Raw genomic sequence first — 16,083 nt, forward strand, 5'->3', positions numbered from 1 at the left:
TAACCACAATATCGGGAAGGCTTATGAATACTTATGATTTTTGCATGTCAGTGGATATTAGGTTTCAATAAAGGTGTCAGTTTTGCCCATAACATGAGAAACCCACACTGAGTTCTTCTTGGTTCTACCAGAGTCTGAGGTCAGTTGGGGGGGGGGGGACTTGCTGTTCCTAAAGCAGCCTGTCAAGCCATGGGCATCATTGAGGTCCATTCCTGTGTGCATTGGCTTTTCCAATTGGGACTTTTAGAACTATTACTAGTTTGTATGGAATAACTATATAAATACACTCATTTTATCTGGCTTAAAAGATGGTTTTTGCGCTTTTGTGTTTTGGTTTATACAGTGCCTTGAAAAGGTATTTATACCCCTTGAAAATTTTCCAAATTTTTTCATCTTACAACCAAAAACATAAATGTATTTTAGTGGCATTTTATGTGATAGACCAACACAAAGTGGCACATAATTGTGAAGTTGAAGGAAAATTATAAATGGTTTCAAGGAGTGTGAATATTTTTTCAAAGCACTGCATTTTCATGGGTGAGGTTCCGTTTTAGGATGGCAACACAAGATTAAATTGAAAGTCAGGGCTGAAATTAAGCATAAAACGGGTCCCACCCACCTTCTGACATCTATTCTAATTACCCTGTAGAAGGAAGATGCTTATACTTGCCTATTCTCACGGTGCTCCGGTCCAGTCATGCAATTGGCTCCCATCGGCCGGCTTTAGGGGAGATGAGGGACAGCTAACAATGGTGCCCCACAGAAAACCTATGGTTGACATCACCACCCAGGCATTTCATCCGTTGTCTGCACTCTCTCCTCTCCCCTGAAGCCGCTCACTGGAGAGATCACGTGACTGGACCTCTGAGAATATGCAAGCATAAGCATCTTTCTTCTACAGGGTAGATAGTATAAGTGTTAAAAGGGGGGTGGGAGCAGGTTTTAAGCTTAGTTCTAGCCCAGACTTTAAAGTATATAGTAAATAGAGTAAAACTTTAAAAAAATGGAGTCTTGCGGTATTAGTGGCATGATATCAAGGATCTCGTACAGCAGATGCTCATTTCCGTGCAGAAGGTGCTCATTCCTATGTGTATGCGCAGGATCTTGTGCATAGAAGCCTAACAAGACGGGTAAGGACTAGAATGCATTGCACACATGAATGAGAATTGGCGCATCCACATATTGTGGCGCCCTGCAGCTTATTTAAACTGAGAGGCTGCCTGGATTGACTTCAGCTCTGGTTCCGGTTTCTTAAAAGGTCTGCTAACCTTGTTCCTGACCCTGTTACATCTGCACCTCTCTAGGATCACCCCTATCTGTTAGGTCTGCTGCTTGCATGTGTTACCAACCTCAGCTTGGATTTCGGGCTACGTCTCTGCTTCCTGACTTCTATACCTTGCTGCCCACACGTTACGGACTTCTGCCTGTTTCGGACCTTGAACTTGATCCTGACCCTGCACCTGTCTGCTGCTGAACAAAACTTGTGACCAGACTCCATACTACCACTGGAAGGACTGCTGTGTTTCCAAGCGTCAGCACACTACAACAGCTTTCTGGCACCTGTACCCTTCCACTGCCCTAGCAGTGCCTGCCTCCACTACCAGGGGTGCTTAGACAGGAATTACGCAAGAGGCACACTCTCATCATCTCAGGCTCCACAGTCAGGTACATATTAAAAACACTGTTAGGTTTTTATTGTCCCTGTTAAGGAGATTTGGGCTCTTTAACTCTCCTGATCATTAAAGTCATGGGAATGAGAGTAAAGGTAAATCCAAAATTTTGAGTTGCCACCAGAATATCTTTCACTTGCATGGGGACACTTGCTCCAATGACAAGGTTCAATGAGGGGACTTCCTTCACATTAAAAAGAGTTATCGTTTCAGTTCCTGTTGGGTCTACAGGACAGAAAGTGAAGGAAAATCTCCCTTATTGGATGGCAAAAAAAAAAAAAAAAAAAACCTGACAGCGGTTTTAACTCTACCCTACTCTGTAAACTTACAGCAGTTTTGCTTTACATGTACTCAGACACATTGACTATAATTCATTTCATTTAAAAGACACATGCAAAGTAAAAAAAAAAAAAATACAAACTTATAATACACAGCATATAAGGTTTATCAAACATGTTTCTCTGAGGATCCATTCACACCTAAGGGTATAGTTTTCAGGCGTTATTTTGGCCGCTTTTCAGGTGTTTTTTCAGGCATTTTTTGCAGGTGTTTAGAGACAGGCATTGACATTAACAAAAATGCTTGAAATCTGCCAAAAAAGAAGCTCATGTACTTTGAGCTTCAGGCGTTTTGTTTTAGACGACAAAAACGTTCAAATGTGAACAGGGACCATTGAAATTAATGTGATTTTACTAGTTGGGCATTTTAAGACTTCAGAGAGGAATGTTTTTTGAGCTAAAAAGCGCTCAGGTGTGAACAGGGCCTTCTATTAATACGTTTTTCAATAGTTTAAAGCCTAAAGAAAGTAAAATAAAAAAACATTTATGCCTACAAAATATACATATATTTTTTTTACATGGGTGTGCAAGTTCAACAGTGCACTCCCTCTGCTGTACCCAACTTTAGACACACATCTACAGATCGTCATAAGCGAATTAACTAAACCTGCCTTTGATTTTAAATATTCAGATCATACTTTACTTCTTAAATAAATACAGATTTGCAATATAAAGGTCTAAAGCCTAAGCAGCTTCACTGAAACAAATGATTCACATTGATGACTACATACCTGTCTGAAATACCAGCTCTTTTCCACCAACACCAGCAGCCTCCAAATTGATGAAAGCACGAACAAGCTTGGCCCATGGGTGTTGAGTAATGAAACCATGGCTGCCCTGAGAGGAAACAAAATACACTTCTTTTATATTCATATTGTATAATCTAAGCAAATGTATGTTTTGTGAAGATATGCATTGGCACTTGCACATCATCTTCAATACCTTTTAGCGCTTCCAAGTGCAGAGTCACTGAGAGTGCTCAGATACTCACATACTAGCCACCACTAGGAAGCTTAAACATTCCTACCCATATGATGGGTAGTTTCACTATGAAATGTGAGGTGTAGGAGGTGGCAGGGCCACGTGCCAACATCCTGGCGGAAACTTGTGTTTGCGGGCTTCCAGACACTCTGGATTATAACTGGGTACCTGCACTAAAGATTCTGGATTCTACAGTGCCTAGAAAAATTATTCAAACCTCTTGAAATGTTCCACATTTTGTCATGTTACAACCAAAAACGTAAATGTATTTTATTGGGATTTAATGTGATAGACCAACACAGAGTGAATGAGTTTCAAAATGATTGATTTACAAACAAATATCTGAAAAGTGTGGTGTGCATTTGTAATCAGCCCCCTTTACTTCAATACCCCTAATTAAAATCTAGAGGAACCGATTGCCTTCAAAAGTCACCTTATTATTAAATCAAGCTCCCATGTGTGGAATTTAATCTCAGTATAAATACAGCTGTTCTGTAAAGTCCTCAGAGGTTTGTTAGAGAACCTTAGTGAATAAACAGCATCATGAAGGCCAAGGAACACACCAGACAGGTCAGGGATAAAGTTGTGGAGAAGTTTAAAGCAGGGTTAAAAAAATATCCCAAGCTTTGAACATCTCACTGAGCACTGTTTAATCCATCATGCGAAAATGGAAAGATAAGTATGGCACAACTGCAAACCTACCAAGACATGGTCATCCACCTAAACTGACAGGCCAGGCAAAGAGAGCATTATTCAGAGAAGCAGCCAAAAGGCCCATGGCAACTCTATAGAAGCTGCAGAGATCCACAGCTCAGGTGGGAGAATCTGTCCACAGGATGATTAGTCATGCACTCCACAAATCAGACCTTTATGGAAGAGTGGCAAGAAGAAAGCCATTGCTGAAAGAAATCCTGTTTGCAGTTTGCGGGAAGCCATATGGTGGACACAGAAAACATACTGCCTCTTGCTACAGCTAACAATTCCCATAGTACAGGTAGCAGGCAGAGGTGTGGTCAGTTCATGCGGCAGGCAGAGGCATTATGGCAGTAAGTCAGTAGCAGGCTGAGGGCCTCGTCAGGTAAGACCTGGGCACAGGGGTAGAGGCTTCTCCTACCCAAATTTCTTTGAAGCCTCTGCACTCCAGACCATAATCTGGAAATTACGAAACCAGGAGAAAAATCTGAAAAAAATATTTTCTCCATAATGAAAAAACAATTCTGGAGCCCTTCACATATGGAGACCCCTGTATACTACAGTAGCAGAGCAACAGATCAGTCGAAGCAGTAGGCATAGTCGATAAAACAGGCCAGGGTCAGTTCACCAGGAAGCAGTCCAAATGGTGGGCAGAAGCATAGTCAAAAAAAGGCTAGGGTCAGTTCACGTGGAAGGCAGTGGCATGGTTATTTGGAGGAAACATAGAAAATTGTCAGCACAGATGATGAAAATGGGGAAATGATTGAAAATATGGGACTAATATTTTAGGGATGTGTGATAAAGTCAGAAGCATTCTCCAATGCAAGGGCCAGGTTGGGAGGGACACTGGGGACAATGGAAGCTGGTATCTCTTCAAAATCCTATTTTGCTGCATACGCAACATCTTTTTTGGCGTCTTCGGTCTGCTTCAGATGATGGAATGTTGTCCAGGAAGTGGCGCTCATGAAGTCGGCTAACCGCATCAGATTGAAGGTTTTCTGGGGAGGTCTTTGTTAATATATGAGGAACGTGACAATTTCTTTAATTCATTTTAAGAAGGGGGTGGGGCTTTCTGTGGATTTGGTGTAGATAATATATGCATTATAAATAGCAAAATTAATTTGATAAATTGCTACTTTCCTGTACCAGAAACGGGACCTTCCTGTTGCCAAATAGAGCCAAAGCATTTGATCATTGAAATCTACCCCCCCCCCCAATGTTAAGATTATGTTCTTGGGCACATGTTGGCTTTTGAATGGGACCTCGTCTTCAGTGAACCTTATTATGGATGATGGACATCATATATACATTCTTGCTATCCTTCCACCTCAAGGACAGCACTTCGTTGCTTCTCAAAGCTGCATTTTCCCCCCCCTTCACATTTTTTTTTTGTTGACCAAAGATTGTGGGAAGCCCTTCCTGTTCTTTCTGGTAGTTCCACAGGCCAGGGATTTTGCAAGGTGTAGGTGTTTGAAAAGGGACAGGCTCACCTTAACAAGATTTTAAAAACCATCCAACAAGGCGACTCCCTAGACACGTACTCAAACAGAGCATTTATTAACCTCCTTCCTAAACCACACAAAGACCATAGTGATGTAACCAACTATCGACCCATTTCTCTAATCAACTCGCAAACAACCTGTTGTTTATCTCCTCCCCCCACACCACATTACCAAACATAATGTCCCTACTGCAACGTTTAAAAAAAATTTGGGTCAATTAGGACAAATCGTAGGCATTGAATATCAACTTACCAAAACAGACCCTGCAGAGTATTCAAACACAATTCCCTTTTCAGTGGCGGCAGACATTCCTCCCTTACTTAGAGATCCGACTGACCCCAAACATTTCCTCTCTATACAAAGCCAACTACTTGAAAACTGTTTGACACACTACTGAAGGACGTACAAACGTGGTCTGAAGCGGGTCTGTCCTGGATGACAGTACTACCCAAATTGATCTATTTTCGCACTTTACCTATCCAAGTCCCTACTTTTGCCATGCGACAGTTTCAATCAAAAATTTTCCAATATATTTGGGTCCCAACTTTTACATTTGGCCCAATTAAGCCAACTTCGTAGCCGACGCTATGGCCCAGAATGGGTTTCCATAGAGGCACAAGCGTGCTCCCCACTTACAATTGATTTTGTTCTGTGGATCCCAAGGAAATACCGTAAAGCTATTCTCTGCCCTACACTTTCCCATTCATTACAATTATAGGATAGGAGTTGCAGGAAGTGGCCCTTTGCGTTCCGCACACACCCTTGTTGCTCCTCTTTTCAGAAATCCCATGTTCCCACCAGGTATGCAACCCGATAGACTTAGCTGGTGACTGAACAAGGGTCTATATCGCATAGATAACTACCTTGAGCATCAAATTGGTCTGCATGGCTGCCGTCCCAGAAGGAAGCCTGTTCTAAAGATGATGCACAAGAAAGCCCGCAAACAGTTTTCTGAAGACAAGCAGACTAAGGACATATGTGACGAGACCCTTTCTCGCTCGCTTCCGCTCTCCCGACACTCCTCTGCTTCTAGTGAGTCAGCTTGCAGATCACAACGTCTGATGGTTCGGTCAACCAAGGCTCCGGGATCCGAACTACAGCTATGTGCCGTTCGGAATCCATTAGAACAAACACCAGGCAGGCTGTATGCAAGTTCAAACAGGAAGACAATTTTTTGGAAGTACACAACACACTTATATACAGAATTTGGAACATCCTGCCCCCAACAACCGCTTTCCCATTGGTCAATTGTAAAGTACATGCCGTTCTCCTTCAGGTCCTCCTTAGCCATGCAAATGAGGACTTCAAAATGAGTCAGCAGGGATTGGTCAGATAGCTTGAACAGAAGGACTGTTATGTGTAATGAGACAGAAACCCCCAGGGGACAATCAATGTACACAATAGCCAGACACAGAACAATGGTTCCATAATGAGCCCCCAATACACATTACTCTGAGTGTTAATAAATCCCTTAGCAGATAACAGGTGGGTTCATTAGCACACCCGACAATAGGTGAATGGAAAGCCACCTCAGACAAAAAGCAACATTGTTAGACAGTCAGTCTCCTCATTGAACTTCCTGGAATGACCATATTAGGTGGTGTACTTCCTGGTCAGAGACCTCATGGCAAATGGGAACAAATCTCAATATTTCTACATGGAGACCTTGCTAACAAATATGAAGCAATCCAACCCATCACCCATCTGTCCTTAAATTCCAGTGACGGTGAACACCCTCACAACATGGATTACTGGAACCATGTCCTGTGGTCTGATGAGACCAAGATAAACTTAATGGGTTCAGATGGTGTCAAGCGTGTGTAGCGGCAACCAGGTGAGGAGTACAGACAAGTGTGTCTTTCCTACAGTCAAGCATGGTGGTGGGAGTGTCATGGTCTCATGGTCTGAGATACTGTAAGTTCTAGTCAGGGACCATGTTCTTCAAATCTTTGGGGGGAAAAAAAAAAAAAAAAATCATGAGTGGGCGAATTTTACATAATTTGTCATAATTTGGATGGTTTCGGGGAGGGCACTGGGTGTTGTCTCTGAAGTGAAGGAAGCACATAATCATCTCATATCGGGACCTGGAAATTACAGCAGAATAAATGTACATGTGGTGGATAGGGTTGGTGGACCAGTAGGCATGTCCTTCGTTTTTTTTTGTAAGCCCCATGTTTATAGTGAGGCCCATAAAACAATTTGAACTCCTCCAAAGTCAAATCTCTCCACTCAAATGGATGGGCATAGGACAATTGGAGGTTGTTTGAAATATACTGCTGGGCATTGTGTCTGGTCCACAATAAATTGCAGCAAAGTGTTGGGCAAAAATAAAGAAAATAAATTTCTGAGAAATTCTCGGTATTGGCCTGCACACCTGGCTGCGCAGTGAAAGGGAGAATGCTTGCTAATCCCAGGTTGGAAGGCACCCATGTTGGGTTGGCAAGAGCATCTGGGAGGTATATAATGGCCCTGACTCTTGGGGGATGTGACATTGCAGTGCTGGAAGTTAGGGGATTTAAAATTCCTCTGCTGGTACTTGGGGGTAATACTACAGCGCTGATGCTGGGCATTTGATCCTGGGGTCTATCGCTGGTGGCAGCGTTGGTGCTGGGCCTGGGTATTTGATCCTGGGGTCTACTGCTGGTGGCAGTGCCGGTACTGGGCCTGAGCATTTGATCCTGGGGCCTATTGTGATGGGTGACAGATGACTGCTGACAGTCACTGATGGGTGACAGGAGACAGTCACTGATGGGTGACAGGAGACAGTCACTGATGGGTGACAGGAGACAGTCACTGATGGGTGACAGGAGACAGTCACCGATGGGTGACAGGAGACAGTCACTGATGGGTGACTGACGGGTGACTGACGGGTGACAGGCAACGGCACTGATGGGTGAAAGGTGACAGGTGATGGTCACCAATGGGTGACAGGTGCACCGCTGATGGTACGGATGGCAGTATCTGATGTTGACAGGTGCACTTTATCAGCACGGATGGGTGACAGGTGCACTTTATGGGCACTGATGTGGTGACTGTTGGGTGACAGGTGCAATTGGGGGGGGGGGGGATGACAGTAACACTGCTGGGCACTAATGAGGACTGTATTACTGCTGATAGGGTGATGAGACAGGTTCTCTTGGTGTGGTGAAGTACACTGACAAGACACATCAGTACCAACTGATCCTGACTCTTCTCTCCTCACACTGGAACAGGTGTGTAAGGAGAGAAGAGCTGGTAACAGCCAGTTACTGCTCTGTGTCTACATTTGCGATTGGCTATGAATGGATCACGGCCGATCACGTGGTAAACAGCCGTTGTCGTTGGCTGTTTATCACGGTTGGGGACAAGCTGTGTTCCTAGGAACACGCCACCACCGACATGACTGCTCCTGATCGGGTGCATGCGCAGTTTACACGGGGGCAGAGCCATGTGATCAGCCATGAATGGACCACAGCCGATCACGTGGTAAACAGCCGTGATCATTTGCTGTTTACCCCCTGTTGGTGACGAGCTGTGTCTGCCGGACTGCACGTACTCGATCGCGCACATGCCCTGGTTGAATGGGCCGACTACATAGTACGTTGGCCCTAAACGAGAGCCGCACTGCTCCGCCGTCATCCGACAGTGGGTGGGCGGCAAGTGGTTCAACAATGGTCTTGCTACAACATGGCTACGTTCTTTGAGAACGCTCAGGTGTAAGCAACCCAGTCTTGGTGATTTATTCACATTAAGTTTTTCTAGTCTTTTCTGAACACTAGTTTCTTTCACATATAGTATTGTATGTAAATGTAATACATGGTTAAGTATGTAATATTCAACCCCTTACCCATCTAAAGCTGCAATGTTACCTACAAAATAATATAAAAATGTGCAGACTAGGAAGTACAAACTGTTAAAAAGTAAAAATTAAAGGAAATTGTATAACAAAGGTGATGGTGCACACTAGAGTAACATGATATACTATAATGGGTTGCTCCATATTCAATGCATATCTCCTGGATTTGCCCCTTACAGGTGAAGTAATATGACTGAACCAGATAGCATCAACATTACAGGGTTCTACATCCTACCCACTACATAGGAGAATAATTGTGGGTACTATATCTATCTATACACATTTTTAAGTACATCATGATATTTTATTAAAGGTGCTAATTGAACATTCTTTTAGGGGACATTTTGGCTTGTGCACATTACATTTTTTGGGGAAAAAAAAAAAAAGTTTTGTTGTACTACACTCCAGATTAATAGGAGGGTTGGTAAGCCATTTAGGAGTTTCAGTGAAGAATCACTCAAAAAAAAAAAAAAAAAAGAAGGATACCAGCAGGCAGTGAGCACTACATGTGAAAAACAAGAATGCCTGATCATTCAAAAAGAACTATGAAGCAAAACCTAACAACGCTATGTGACATGCAGAAGACAGGTCAACATAACTCCTTTCAACAAAAAGGAAAAATAGGCTTTCAGTTGAAAATATTCATTCCACTTGATGGAATCTTCCTCTGACAGCATTGGCCTGAGATTTTCTAACATATTCCTTAGACACAAGTTACAGTCTAATTACTAAGTGCTATGAGTAGTAAAGAATGGATGACTAGATGGATACCTGCAGGATATTTTCTTCCGCACCATTGAACAGGAATATAATTGCATGTTTCAAAGAGACTGGTGTACTTGACAGCGATCCTAGGATTTCAAGTAGTACAGCACAGCTTACAGCATCATCACTGGCACCTGCAGAAAGCCAACATGTAGGCAGCAATTCATATATTTATCTTTATTGTTCTTGATGTGCATTTCAACAAAATATTACTCATTTTTCTTAAAAGTCATTTAGTACATATTTCTATACAATAATTAATAAAAATCATTTTTGCTTTATTCATTTTACAATGTTAATTTTGCTTGTCACTTTAGTTTGTACACATTAACCTGCAATAAAGGGTTTATCAGCAGCCACCAATCTATTATTCTTTACTCTTTAGATAATAAGAGTAAAGACAGGGAAGCTTTGTACGTGCAAGAGTCACAGATTGTGAACTGCCTCTAGTGTGGCTGCATGGTGAACTTTGACATGTATAACTTGGTTTCATCTGTCAATATTACTCACCTAGTAAAGGCAACAGGTAACTTTACTAGGCTCCAAACCCCAATGAATAAAGAAAAAGCACTAGCCAATGATCTCCTTACCTGGGGTGTTGGCTACTGAATCAAAGTGGCAGTTTGCAAGTACAGCATGCTGTGCTCCCCGTGCTGGTTCCAACTTCACAGCTATGTTAGTTATGTTATCATAGTAACTGGTGAAACCTCCAAGAAAGTCGATGCTGAATGACCCAGTAGGTCTTTGCACATCTACTGTTATCTTGTGGACTTTGTTTTTCTGCTTCTGAATGTCTCTGATCCTGTCCAATATGTAGTTGACTGCAAGGATTTCATTTTCAGGGCTCCCCACTGTCCTGGAATCAATAGCTGTGATCTGCTCCAGATACGTCCTACAGCAAACAGCACGGCATGAATACACAAGCTTTTACTACAAAATCAAACATTTGAGAACTGCTGAAATAGTTGATAGCTTACGGAGGATGTGCAAAAGCAGCCAGATGAGGGTGGATATGGATAATTGGAGGGATATACAGCAAATCTCTTCACAGTACATGGGTTTGCTCCATAAGTGAAATTAAAATATAAAATAAAGTACGTTTTTGGGAGGGGTACTGCTAAAAATCAGAGAAATAAGAAGTCAAGGAATTAATCAAAGACAACTTGAATTTACTAGTGCAGGTTTGAAATTATGTATATACACCTCATGTTCCTATTGTCTTCAGAGATTTCAACTCAACAATTAGAAAAAAAAAAACCTCACTTGGAGTCTTGCCTGTGATTACATGAAAGAATGATAAAATCTAAGTCTGCACAGGGAGTGAATAATTTGATAACGTGTTTATGCTTGATGAAGAGAATGACTCACACTACATGCATACAAATGGAACCAGTTTATGACAGCTAGAATTACACTTCGTAGATTTAGTTCTACAGGGCAACCTCAAAACTACTGAATCTGCAACAATGCTACAGGCTCCCACAACAGAGACCTAACCTGTTCAGGTGTTTGATGAAGTCCCTGCTAATTATATTAAAAAATACACACACCCAAACATAAGCACTAGCATCTAGCGCACTGCCTATCACTTATTGACTAAATACCTCCACTATATTAAAGTTTAACAATAAATGACAGATCAGGAACATGACCCTTCCTGTTCTGCAGCCGCTACCAACCTCTTCCTCCCTCCCAACTATAAACATGCCCTGTTGGCATCCATTATTACAACACAGGCCTTCATTTCATCTTCTTCCTCAGCTGACTACCAATTTCACAATCTGATGCTATGGATACAGACGATAACAAATTCTCATCGAAAAACTCCAATCTACTTTGATGTATAAGGCATTGCTCTAGCATGGTTCACTACTTTTCAGACCATCAATGTTTCTTAAAAAGGCTTCAACTCCAGGTCAGATTTACCCCTAGTCAACCTAGGTGGATGCCTAGGGACCAAGCTGGAATCCAGAGGCCTATACACTTGTGTCTTAGGCTACATGCACGCTGAAACTCCCCTAGACGTTAACTCCCTGGGCAACAGAGAAATGCTAAACGCCAAACAAATGTGTGCAAATGCAGTAATGCATTTAGCCGTGTTAAACGATTGGATGTTTATTCATTTTATTGGCCTGGGAATTGACCATAGAAATGAATAAACGCCCAGGTGCTGAACGCGACTAGCGCTTAGGCACATTTACATGTGTTTTTGCTGTGTGCGCACATCGTTTTTGCTGCGTGTGCATTTTTTTTCCTGAACGCGATTCTTCCAGACCAGGCCATTTCATGCCAAAAAGTGAATTAAAAAAAAAAAAAAGGCCAGACCCTTATCCAAGCATGCAGCCTGGGGGTGGGGGGTGTCACAGTTCATGAAAACACACACGCTTTTTGACAAGTCCTTTTTTAAAAAAAAAAAAAGAAACAAAAACAAAGGACTTAAAAAATAAAAAAAAAAAATTTTTGACAACTTTGACACTTTTTTTGGTGGAGTAGGGCTACAATGTACCCCATACTCATTTGCATGGGTGGGGCTGGGACCTTGTTAAAGGGGACTTCCAGATTCCAATAAGTCACCCTCTTCACCCCCACAACCACCGGGCCAGCGTTGTGGGGAGGAGGCCCTTGTCGAATCCCAGCAGAGGCGCTACACAGAAATGAAGAATCGCGTATATTTGTGATTCTGCGCAGCTGGCCCACACTGTCCCAGTATATGTACAGTGCACAGTCAGCAAATGGCAATACAGAAGCTTATTTATTGCAGTATGGGGAGTGGTACAAATAGTTTAGTCTATAAGAGCGAACAGAAGGTGGAAGAGCTTGCAATCTACTATAGGACAACCTTCATGGACAATAAGTAGCTACAATTTGATTTACTATCTGTAAATTGAGGCTCCTCTCTCTAAGCAGCCTCCCATCTTAAACTCAACCAATCGAATTGCAAAAGAAGGTTACCAATTCCACTTTTCACTAACATATCTGAACTTCTAGGGTCACTTTACATCCTATTCTATCCTTGACCTTTGCATACATGACCCATCAATATCAAGCCAAATAAGAATGCTTTGCACAGCCCTCTTCCCCCTTGGAAATGAATATTGATGTTGTTTTTTTAATTTTATTAATTATGTATTTTCCATCATCTTGAATTCTCTGGCTACTGGGTCCTCAAATATGTTTCCTATTATGCTCGGCCTTATTCACAGGACAGTATGCATGTGTACTTTTAGGCCCCTTTCACACTAGCGGACCGTTCAGATCCGCCTATCAGTTTTTCAGGCGGATCTGAACGGGTGCCCCATGCATCTCTACCGGGCATCGGATGTCAGCGGAGACATGTCCACTGACATCCGATCCGTCAAATTTGGACGGATGGAAACCCTATTTTCCATCCGCCCAGCAGATTGGATGGGATCGGATGAGAACGGACAGGCGATCCGTTCTCATCCGATTCCCCCATAAAGAACAGCGGGGACCTGACAGCTCTGTCTCCCTGCACACAGCACAGAGACACAGCTGCCATCCGCCTGCTCAGCGGTGGATCGGCGGATCGATCTCCCGCTGAGAAAAGCGGAGTCCGTCGACGGACTCCCATGTGTGAAAGGGGCCTAAGTCCTGTTGTAAAGTGTTACAGAATATTATATTGTAAATTAAATAAAACAGTACTGATGTTAACCTGAGGTAACAATTCTATCTACTGAAATTAAAGCTGCAGACAGCCCCACTATATCTACTATTCATTGTACCATATGCCAGGGCTCGACAAACCCCGGGCGCCAGGTCGCATTTGCGACTAGAATTAGCGACCTGGCGCCTGGGGTGCCCTGCAGGAGGTGTCCTGTCCCTTTTGCGCCCCCAAAAGGGACTTCCGCGCACGGACTTCCGCGCCGTCCAAAAATTGAGACCCCTGCTTTTCGGCCTTCTTCTGTGAGTGAGAGAGGCTTCCAATGGGGAACTGGTGCCCTCTTGTGGTGGCCGGGAGTAATGACTTTCCACTGCCTGTTCTCAATGCAATGAGAGGGAAGTTTTTGCAGGCTTCATCTCCCCTATCCAGTTACCTTCGGTTAAAGGTAAGTGGACAGGGAGTGTGGTTATTATTAATTTTTTTGTTTTAATTATTATTATTAATAAAAAAAAAAAATAATATAATATTATATATATATATATATATATATATATATATATATATATATATATATATATATATATATATATATCTTTTTTTTTTCCCCCTCATCTGCCGCCATCTGATCCTGTCCGCCAAAAACAGACAGATGGTTGTTCTATTTTCTATCCATCCCGACCGTGGATCGGATTAGATGGCAGCGGATGGAAAGAGACAGTCTGTTTCCATCCAATTGCGCTATAGAGGAGAGTGGGGTTCTAGTCGTATTTATGTGTAAATTTAGTATCCGTTTTATTAACTAAAGCTTGGTTGTTTAAAAAAAAAAAAAAAAAAAAATGACTCCTAACTTTTTTAGCTGGCTCCTAGATTTCAGGAAAAATTTGTCAAGCCCTGCCATATGCTACCATCATCATTTATGGTGTGAAATGTGTCCAAAGTGTGATAGCAGCCCAAATTGATCCTTATTTAGCAGTTTTTCGTACCAGAATGCTAAGGGCATAAGTGCGGTATTAACTTTTTTTCTGTTTCGTTTGTCTCCACTGCAAATTTTGATGTGTAAAAAAGAAATACCTGAAAACTTTGGTTTGGGAGCTATGTACTATTCCAACGGTCTTAAACATGTCAAATTACAGTTTCCATCCATTAGAACAATGATCATCATCTTTATTAAAGGATAAATTCACCTTTTTAAATGAAATATTACATGCACATCTTTTTTGCAGGTAAGAAAAATGTGCATTATCTTATTTTGTTGGGAGCCTGCAAAGCTTTGCACCCATGATCAGCAAATCACTGGTGCTAAGCAGGATTCTTGCAGACACTGTGTAAGCTGTCTGATCATACCGCGTATGAGCAGATAGTTAAACACTGACAGGAACTTTCAATTAACTACCTACAGCACTCAACAGCGCCGTGATAGTTCATTGAGAACTACAACCCCACAGCGGCAAAGCCTGTCGATAGTTGTAGTTTCCCATTCACGGAATACTGTGAATACCCAGCCGTGTCTTTTTTTAATTGATGCAACAGCCACGGGGAGAAGATCCCGGGTCTGCGGTTCCAGTGGTGATGGGGGGGCGCAGCTGCAGCACTTACATGTTACACCCTAAATACGGGTGTAACATGTTAGAAACGTTGAACTTATCCTTTAACCACTTGCCGACTGCTCACAGTATATTTACTGCGGCAGTCAGCCCCTCACAGGCAGAGCGACGTAGATCTACGTAGCTAGCCTGTGAGGGTCTAGGGAGCGAGCGCGCTCCCGCGTGGTCACGGACCCCCCCCCCCCCCCGCGCGTGTGACCGGCGGACCCGATGTCCGCCGGTCACTCTGCGATCGTCGCTGCAGAGGGAGAAAGTCAGGCGGCTAGTGTAAACAAGCCGCCTGTCATTCTCCCCTGTGTAGAAACAGTGATCACACGGTTCTACTATGTAGGACCGTTGATCACTGTTTCTACAGCTCAAGCCACAGCCAATCACAGTTAGAATCACGCCCCTAGGGACACACACAGCCCCTCCCTCTCAAATAAAGTTAACCCCTTCACTACCAGTGTCATTTTGCAGTAACAGTGCATATGTATAGCACTGATTACTGCAGTAATGTCACTGGTAACCCAAAAGTGTCAAAAATGTCAGTCAAGGGTCCGATCTGTCCGCCGCAATGTCGCAGTACCGCAAAAAAAAAAAAAAAAAAAAAAAAAAAAAAAAAAAACACAACAACAAAAATGACAAAAATCTTTCCCTTTGTTAGTAAACGCGATAACTTTTGTGCAAACCAATCAAAATACGCTTTTTGCGATTTTTTTTACCAAACATTTGTAGCATAAAACAAATTGACCGAAAATGTTAAAAAATTTTGATTTTTACATTTTTTTGGGGGAATTTCATATTAAAAAATGTGAAAAATATTGCGATTTTTGCAAAATTGACGCTCTTTTTTTGTTTATAGCGCATGATCAAAAAAAAAAAAAAAAAAAAAAAAAAAAAAAAAAAAAAAAATCGCACAGGTGATCAAATACCACCAAAAGAAAGCTCTGTTTGTGGGGGAAAAAAAGGATTCAAATTCGTTTAGGTACAGCGTCGCACGACCTCGCAATTGTCCGTTAAAGTCACGCAGTGCCGAATCGCAAAATACCCCCTGGTCAGGAAGGGGGTAAAATCTTCCAGGGCTTAAGTGG

The 16,083-nt window shown here is 42.4% G+C and overlaps 1 protein-coding gene across 2 annotated transcripts in view; it reads right to left on the reverse strand.

The window, feature by feature from the left end:
* The window catches only part of ERMP1 (endoplasmic reticulum metallopeptidase 1), a 100,298-nt gene that overhangs the window by 65,814 nt on the left and 18,401 nt on the right, over positions 1-16,083 (reverse strand). For both annotated transcript variants that reach the window (XM_082269474.1, XM_082269475.1), the window contains exons 2-4: positions 10,375-10,676; positions 9,791-9,918; positions 2,740-2,845 (exon numbers count right to left, since the gene is read on the reverse strand). In XM_082269474.1, the coding sequence (XP_082125600.1) occupies positions 2,740-2,845; positions 9,791-9,918; positions 10,375-10,676 (536 nt within the window). The remainder of the gene's footprint in view (positions 1-2,739; positions 2,846-9,790; positions 9,919-10,374; positions 10,677-16,083) is intronic.

Source organism: Pelophylax lessonae, assembly GCF_965119305.1.
Source record: "Pelophylax lessonae genome assembly, chromosome: 1".
Lineage (NCBI taxonomy): Eukaryota > Metazoa > Chordata > Amphibia > Anura > Ranidae > Pelophylax > Pelophylax lessonae.